The sequence below is a fragment of the Strongylocentrotus purpuratus genome, unplaced genomic scaffold (genome assembly GCF_000002235.5).
Source record: "Strongylocentrotus purpuratus isolate Spur 01 unplaced genomic scaffold, Spur_5.0 spur5_scaffold_13, whole genome shotgun sequence".
Taxonomy (NCBI): Eukaryota; Metazoa; Echinodermata; class Echinoidea; order Camarodonta; family Strongylocentrotidae; genus Strongylocentrotus; species Strongylocentrotus purpuratus.
In genome coordinates this window covers 24,815,104-24,822,697 of record NW_022145598.1, presented here as the reverse complement: position 1 = coordinate 24,822,697, position 7,594 = coordinate 24,815,104, and the positions used below count along the sequence as shown (strand labels likewise).

The 7,594-nt window shown below is 41.6% G+C and overlaps 1 protein-coding gene across 1 annotated transcript; it reads right to left on the bottom strand.

Moving 5' to 3' along the window:
- Nucleotides 1-2,260: 2,260 nt before the first annotated feature.
- On the bottom strand, nucleotides 2,261-7,594 carry LOC105446800 (protein piccolo-like). The gene is made up of 3 exons (XM_011684072.2): nucleotides 7,396-7,594; nucleotides 6,315-6,403; nucleotides 2,261-3,189 (listed from the first exon to the last, which is right to left on the bottom strand). The coding sequence occupies exons 2-3, from the start codon at nucleotides 6,366-6,368 to the stop codon at nucleotides 2,311-2,313; spliced, it is 933 nt and encodes a 310-aa protein (XP_011682374.2). The 5' UTR covers nucleotides 6,369-6,403; nucleotides 7,396-7,594; the 3' UTR covers nucleotides 2,261-2,310.

The window sequence follows — 7,594 nt, the reverse complement described above, 5'->3', positions numbered from 1 at the left end:
AAGGATTTTTTATTGATAATTATCCATTCTCGCAGTCCAAAGACTGAATTGCAATGGTTACAAAAGTTTACAATGTATATACATGATAAAAGCAATTATACAATAATATATTAAAACAGTCTAGGCAATCAACATTGAAATACAAATAAAAGTGATCAAATGACAATTATAATGGCAACTATCATTAATTTCAAATAATAAGCATAATAAGTATGTTAAAGGGATTGTAGCTTGGCTAATACTGGTTAACGCCATCTACGTCTTCTTTTGGATAACTGCACGTAAACTAATGGACTTGATTAACGGTAGTCAGCGACTTAATCTCTACATGGTCAGCGTTCGCGAAACAGACTGAAGTTCTCCTCACGCTTCGGTTTCGCGTATATTGCACGGCACGTGATTGCTGCGGTCGCGTCGTCCGTATACCCGATTGGCCCCGAGTCAACCCACGGGAAATTGACAGGCAGTCTCGTCAGGCTACACTCCCTTTAATGACAGAAGGTTGTTCTAGTTCATAGGGGCGTTCATACCTACAGAAAAAAGTGAGATTTAAAAAAAAAAAAAAGAAGAAAATTTGCATCGCGATCCAAAATCTTTTTTTTTTGCGTGTGTGGACAAAATAATTTTACTATTCTTTGCGAATCGCAATGCGATCCAATTCGCAGCAAGTCATGTGATTTTTCAGAAATATCGCGACAGTTTGCCGGGCGCTGTATGCGTGAATGGTATTGAGAATCAAAAGTCGGTTTATTTAATCCCAGGATTCCAAACGCGCGTACATCGTCGAGATCCACGCATGTGCAGTTCGGACGTTTTTGCCGTCGCGCGAGAATTCTCACTGTGTGTGAATGGTCGCCAGTAAAGGCCCGGTCACACAGCCCTCCACGCGCGTATCGCGGCCGAATCACGGCCAAAAATTTCTGCCCGTGAAGCAGACGCTGTTGGACGCTTTGAGGTCGCGATAAAGACGCGATACAGCCGTACTTTACCCGTCGTTACACGCGGTAAGAAATTCACACGCGGTTGGCCGCGCGAAAAAGTTTTGGGCTGCCCAAAAATTTAGACCGCGGGTAATCGCGGGCGGTACACGTGGTACACACGCGGTAAAGACGCGGTACAGACGCGGAACGAACGTGCTAGGACGTGCTACGGCCGCGGTTAAGACGTGGTTACACGCGGAATTGGACGCGAAATTTTAGCGGGTAATCGCGGGTGGAGCACGGTCATAGCACGTTTGTTCCGCGTCTGTACTGCGTTGTTATCACGTGCATTAGCGTGTGTACCGCGTGTAAGCGTGGTAGGCCGCGGCACCGCCGCGCTCTACCCGCGATAAGGACGCGGAACAGTCGCCGGCGTCTGTTCCGCGGGCATACCACGGGTAAACCGCGGGTAAGCCAATTTTGTACATTTTCCACCACGGGCAACCGCGGGCAAAAAAAAAATCGCGAAATTTTACCCGCGATACAGACGCGAAAGGCTGTGTGACCGGGCCTTTAAAATCAATCTTTGCATCGCGATTCAATTTGCACTAATTTGCCATAAGAGTAAATGGTCGCCCCCCCCCCAAAAAAAAAAAAAAAAAAAAAAAATCGATCCTTGCATCGCGATTCAAATCGCACTAATTGTTACATGTATGTGTGAACGGATTTATGATGTTCTTTAACACAAACCATGTTCTCACCTATGACATTTTCCAAGAAAAAACTAACTCATAATAGAGACAATCTAACAAAGGATTGTTTAATGAACTAGTTTTTAGTAGTAATTATGATACAAAAATAACGAAACCCGTACATATTTCATTTACTTTAGCAACCAATGCGACCCTACCGTCAAACGTGTAATTATTTTTTTAGACCGTTAGTTTAGTTAAGACCGTAATTGTACATTACTTTAATTGTACTATTCATTTCCCTTGTTCGATTTATTTCATTTCACATAAACACGAAGATAGTTCTTATATAATACATAGCAATGTTAGAATCTAGCAAAATAATCATTGGCTAACATTTAATTATAGTTCTGCAGCCTTAATAATTGACATCAGATTTATAACTGTTGAATTTGATAATATAGTACAATTATACAAGCTTTATCATTTCTAAAAGTGTTATCTTACATCACCGTATGTACCGTTTAGTTTATCGATTAATATTATGCTTTTGAAACTATCAATTTTTAGAAGATTTTCGTTTCTCCTATAACTATGTAAAATTTGCGTAAATACAAACAACTTTATCGAATTTCTTGATCGAGATTATTACTTATTGCAAAGAATATCATGTAGAAATAGATCTTTTCAAAGGAACTTTATATAGCGTCCTCTACGCTGGCTCCGTTATTTGTTACACCAGTTTGAACTCCTTGGCCTTCAGGTTGACTTATTGCTTGCTCCTTTTGCCTTCTCTTTTCTTCCTTTTCATCCTTTCTTTCTTGCCTCTTATCTCTGTCGACATAACCTATCGCTGAACCAAAGAGGTTGACGACGAACCCCTCATCGGTTGTAATCCCTAGACCCATTAGCTCGACATTGGGTTTTTCTTCACAGCCACCTTGTATGGATTCCCAAAGTGCACTGCACGGGGCTACGGTCTCGAAGCCGAGACCCAGTGTGCACAGGCACCTCCCGCAGATACAGGAAGCACCGCACAGCGTCAAATCGCAACCAACTTCACTCTCTTCACCCATAACGATATTGCAGCCAGCTTTTGGGCCGGCAAGTATCAACTCGGTGAACCCGCTGCAAATCATTTTCGAGGCCTCTCCACACTCGACCTCAGCCGAGATGCATGCATCTTCATCTCCTAGCTTGACCCCGACCGATGGACCTTCCAGGTCGTATTTTTCAGATGATGATTGCGGCTGCGTCTGAATCACTTGCGGATTTTCCTGGTTGTAGCCTGGCGAGTCGGTTTGCGGTTGCGTCTGAATCGCTTGCGGATATCCCTGGTTGTTATTCCCTGAGTATCCCTGAGGTGGGTACGGTCCTGCAGGAGACCCCTGGTTGAAGTCTGGTGGCATCATCCCCTGTGGCTGATCAGCTATGGCTTGACCTTGGTTCGGGTACGGTCCGACCGGAGGCGCATGCTCCGGTGGCCCGACTTGGAGCTGCGCCGGGCCCGGTTGCTGCCCCGGGTCCGGTTGCTGCTCCGGCCGCGGTTGCTGTAATGCAGCTTCGTCAGGACATTTCTGCAAAATGAAAAGATCAAAGGCCATTAAAATCTATATAAGTAATACGCTAAGGCTCCGCGGGGGGCGCGACGTCTCCGCCAGCCTTTGTATTCTATTGTTTTTTAATGAGATCGCCGACCGAAGTTGGTGGAGCTATCTCCTCCTGAACCCTCCCCTCGGGGTACCCGTGCCCGGTGCCATCGTCCGCGGGAGAGTCTACTCTGTGGAATTGGCTACACTCCGCCCGAGGTCCTCCTCCGTGTCGACGTCCAGGGCGAAAACAGACGCGACATGCATAATGCAGGATATGCGTGACGACAGAGATACCTCATGGATATTCAACATTTCATCCGTAGACACACGACCGATGACCATCCACTCACATTAAGTTGCGTATTAAATGCACGATGCACAGGGTCGGGCTAACCCGAGTAAAGCATCTTTCTATAGGATATCCTTTGTAGTAGCTGCACAAGCCACAGAGATACACACGAAGCTTCCCGTCCACGTCCAAACTTAGAGACCTATTTCCATCATTATTGCCGCGATTTTTATATAGTTTTCGTGAATGGAGGTATGAAATCAAAGCTTATTTTGTGATTATTACGGCCATGGATACTAAATTTTGATTATCATTTTCTAAAGGAAAGTTTTGACAAGAAAACCATTGGACTGACAGTTCAGTCGCAAGCTGCCTTCAGTCGACACACATACATTACACACAGTGCACTGTAACTCCGGGAAGCTCCAACACCGGCGCCACACGCCTGCGGCTCCGGTGGAGCTTCCCGGAGTTAAGTGCAGTGCTGCTGCTGTCGCGCGGCATGGACTTTGACTGAGTGTAGAGTCGAAAAGTATGGGTGGCCAAGCAGGCCAATATTCGTACAACTATACAACTACACATACGTCTATCCATCCATCGAAGAACCCGTCAACACAACAGCGTGCGGGCCGAAGTGCCATAATTTTGTCCACCTATACAGCTACAAAACTATACGACTCTACGCCTGCTTAGCCATCGGAGACTATTATTGTCTTATATCTACAGTATATTACAAGAAAGCATTAATTTTAAATAAGGTTATGAATTGTACTCAACCAGACAGAAGTATGTGACTTCATGCATTGCAAAACAGTTACGTAATGAGTAAAATCTTTTTTTTTTTGGGGGGTGCAGAAAGAAATCTGCATCACCATGCACCATTCTTGCAAGGCTCCAAGAAACGTTTTTCAAAGTGGGGGGGGGGGGGGGGGGGGAGAGAGATCAGATCGCAGCGAGTTGAGTGTATATATAATATAGGCGTGGGGTCCACGGGTTTCAAGGGGCCATAACCCCCCGAAAGCTCAGGGGTTTTAGGCATTCAATTAGGGTCAGATGAGCATACTTTTAAATTTGTGACACTGGCAGGTCACTAATTGGCGTGTGGTCAATACGTAGTGTTGCGTACCAACTTCGCTTGCCTACGTTACTTAAGCTGAGGGACGGAAAGTGGTACGCAAGATGAACAAAAACAATTCAAAATGTTTAATTCTTTTCGCATACTTTCGGCGTAGAAACTTGACGCAGAAAGTACGCCTTTTTACGCAACACTACGCTACATGCCTACCCAACAGTACGCTACCCTACGCCAGATCGACAAAGCAGTAAAAGCTTTCCACACAGTAAGCAACCATAAGCAAACCTGTACGCCAGCCTACGCATAACCTACCCAGGGACTATTTTCCCATTAATACGCAGCCTAATTTCTTCGTAGTCGGTACGCCACACTATGGAACTCTACGCAGTTCCAGTTGCTTATAGAATAACTATCGGTACAGTTGGATCGTTTTTTTAATTTTTATATAAGGCCAAATAAAAAAAAAACATGTTTAGCGTCCTGTTTTTTTGAAAAATAGGAAGGAGGCCCTTTTTTTTCTTCCTTTTTTTTCTTTCAAAATGGCCGCTCAAAATGGCCGCTCCGTACATTTTCCCTGACATTCAGGCTATTTTTCAAGATGGCGGCCGACAATCTTTTTTTTTAAAATCAGAAATACATCCATTTTAGCAGTGTTTTTCATATTTTTTTTCTTTCAAAAAAAATTTCAAAAAAAAAAAAAATAGGAGGCGGCCCCCAAAAAGGAAGCGGGCGGGGACACTAAACATGTATATTTTTTATGGCCTGAATGGCAAATAAAGTTCTTGGTGGTTTTTAATTTAGACAGTCTCTATATATCTATTTACACCCCCGCCCCCCTTTAGAATCCCGCGGATTTCCGCGGGTCCTGCTAGTCAATTATACTTTTCTAAGTACGTATTCTCATAACTCAACCCCTTCTTACAAAAATGAATACAAGTCTCCTCAAATCGTATCGTTCATATCAGGAGCCAATGCGGGTGCACGAAATTATTCAAATCTCAAATGAACAGAGTGATGAGGTTCTTTTTCTTATACAAATTACAATAATTCCCAAAATGATAAATATTGCCACATGGGAAATCGAAATTATCTGGCTGGAGAGATGTACCCGAACCATTTTGTTTTGGCGAAGCTCTCAAAGTGAAATAAAGGATCGTGTAGTAGATTTTGATCTAAAAATACAAAGAAATCAACTCTCTGATTGAATATGAGAAAACGATTGCCCAAAATCAATGCTGCCTCATTTACCCCCACTCTCCCCAAATTCGATAACCCTAAACCCTTCAAAAATGGTATTATGGGCCATCGCAGGGGGTTGTTTCACAAAGATCCTAAGTTGAACTTATCTCTAAGTTGGAAGTAACAATTATGGAAAGCCGTTAACATCTTTGAAAATGTTTTGTAAAAGTTATTTTAAAAGGCATAAAATGTTGATTCAAATCATTCACATTTTCTATTATCATGAGAGATGTCATGTTCTTGATTTAGAATTCATGAAAAGTCTAAAATACTTGAATTTTTGCTTTTGAATATATTTTTTTTAAGGGTACAAATGGCTCTCCATAATTTTTAAGACCAACTTAGAATCTTTGTGAAGCACCCCCATATCTCCCTATTGGTCTCATGGGCTTTCAGTCTCGTCGTCTATCGGTCTCGGTCGAATGGGGGAACCCTCTGAGGAGTTGTCAGCAGGTTCGCGAGACCGAAATTGTCGGTCTCTTGGGCTGTAGCCATTGTAATAATTACCTGGTGATGATCTTGTTTTCCGATCGTATTCCCATTGTCTTGCTCTGAAGTCATGTTGATCTCTTGTCTGTCAGTGATGATTCAAGCTGCTGTAAAAAAAAATAAAAAATTAGAAGACACTGTATTTTTTCTTCTTCAACAACCATGTAAGTCGGGCAATCCATATTGTTTGTCCTATCTTTATTCTGACGATTAAAATACAAGTGCTCGTAACAAGTGGGTGAAATGATGCGTAAGGAGGCACTTCATAAGGACGTAGCCTAAGCGTTCAATTTGATTATATGATTATTACAAAAATGGCCTGTTGATTAATAATTAAGGGGAAAAATACGCAATATATCAAATTCAACACAAATACAGCTTTTCTTTATCATAGACCCATTTTTAGCAACATGCATACAGAATTATTGCTAGAAAACATTAATGCGACATAAAATATCGAATACCTAAAGTGACTCGGTAACATTGTCTCAGATTCTGAAATGAAATCCTGGATTTATCATGATGCAATGATAATTATAACCTTTATGTTAGTCAGGAACCCCATGACTTTTACAAGCCGATCTCTTGTCTGATTATCAAGATATTTATGATTGGAAATCAATATCAAATTTTGCGTTTTCCCAACGGTTTTTATAACACTACAATCTGTTGGGGGAAAATGAGTATGGTAAAACCGAAGTTAAGACCTGGTCACTTAAAGATTTTTTTAATTTTTTGAGGCACTTTGTGATCATTTTGAAGCGCAATTTTTTTAGGGCTTCAATATTACACCATTTGACAGACTGATAACACGTAGGGCAATGCATCTCAGATTTACACTTAAAATAGTGATATGAATATATAGCATTATTACTGTTAATTCAATCTTTCATCTAATCTAGTATTTGATTCGTAATACCTTTATACAATTATTTTTATGCAGAAAGTGATTTTTTAGTTTGAATCTGAAATTGAAAATAAATTTGAAAATTTTGGACGAAAAGTTAATCAAAAACTGATTGAACTAAGCTATAACGGGATAACGAGTAAAAAAAAAAAGGGTAAAGATTAAAAAAAAAATTATGATAACTGATATTACCTGATGTCAACACAAGCAGTTTTCGTTACAATTTCCAACAAAATGAGCTGCAAGAAGCCTAAATGGTCAATTGTGTCAGATTAAGATGGTTAGTTTGTTTCAGGGTATGGTCAGCTTTCTGCCTTCGTCTACAAGCTGATCTGACTCTGATTTGGCCCAGGCAGGTTAGAAACTGAGTCACGTCTTTCGGAAGATGACC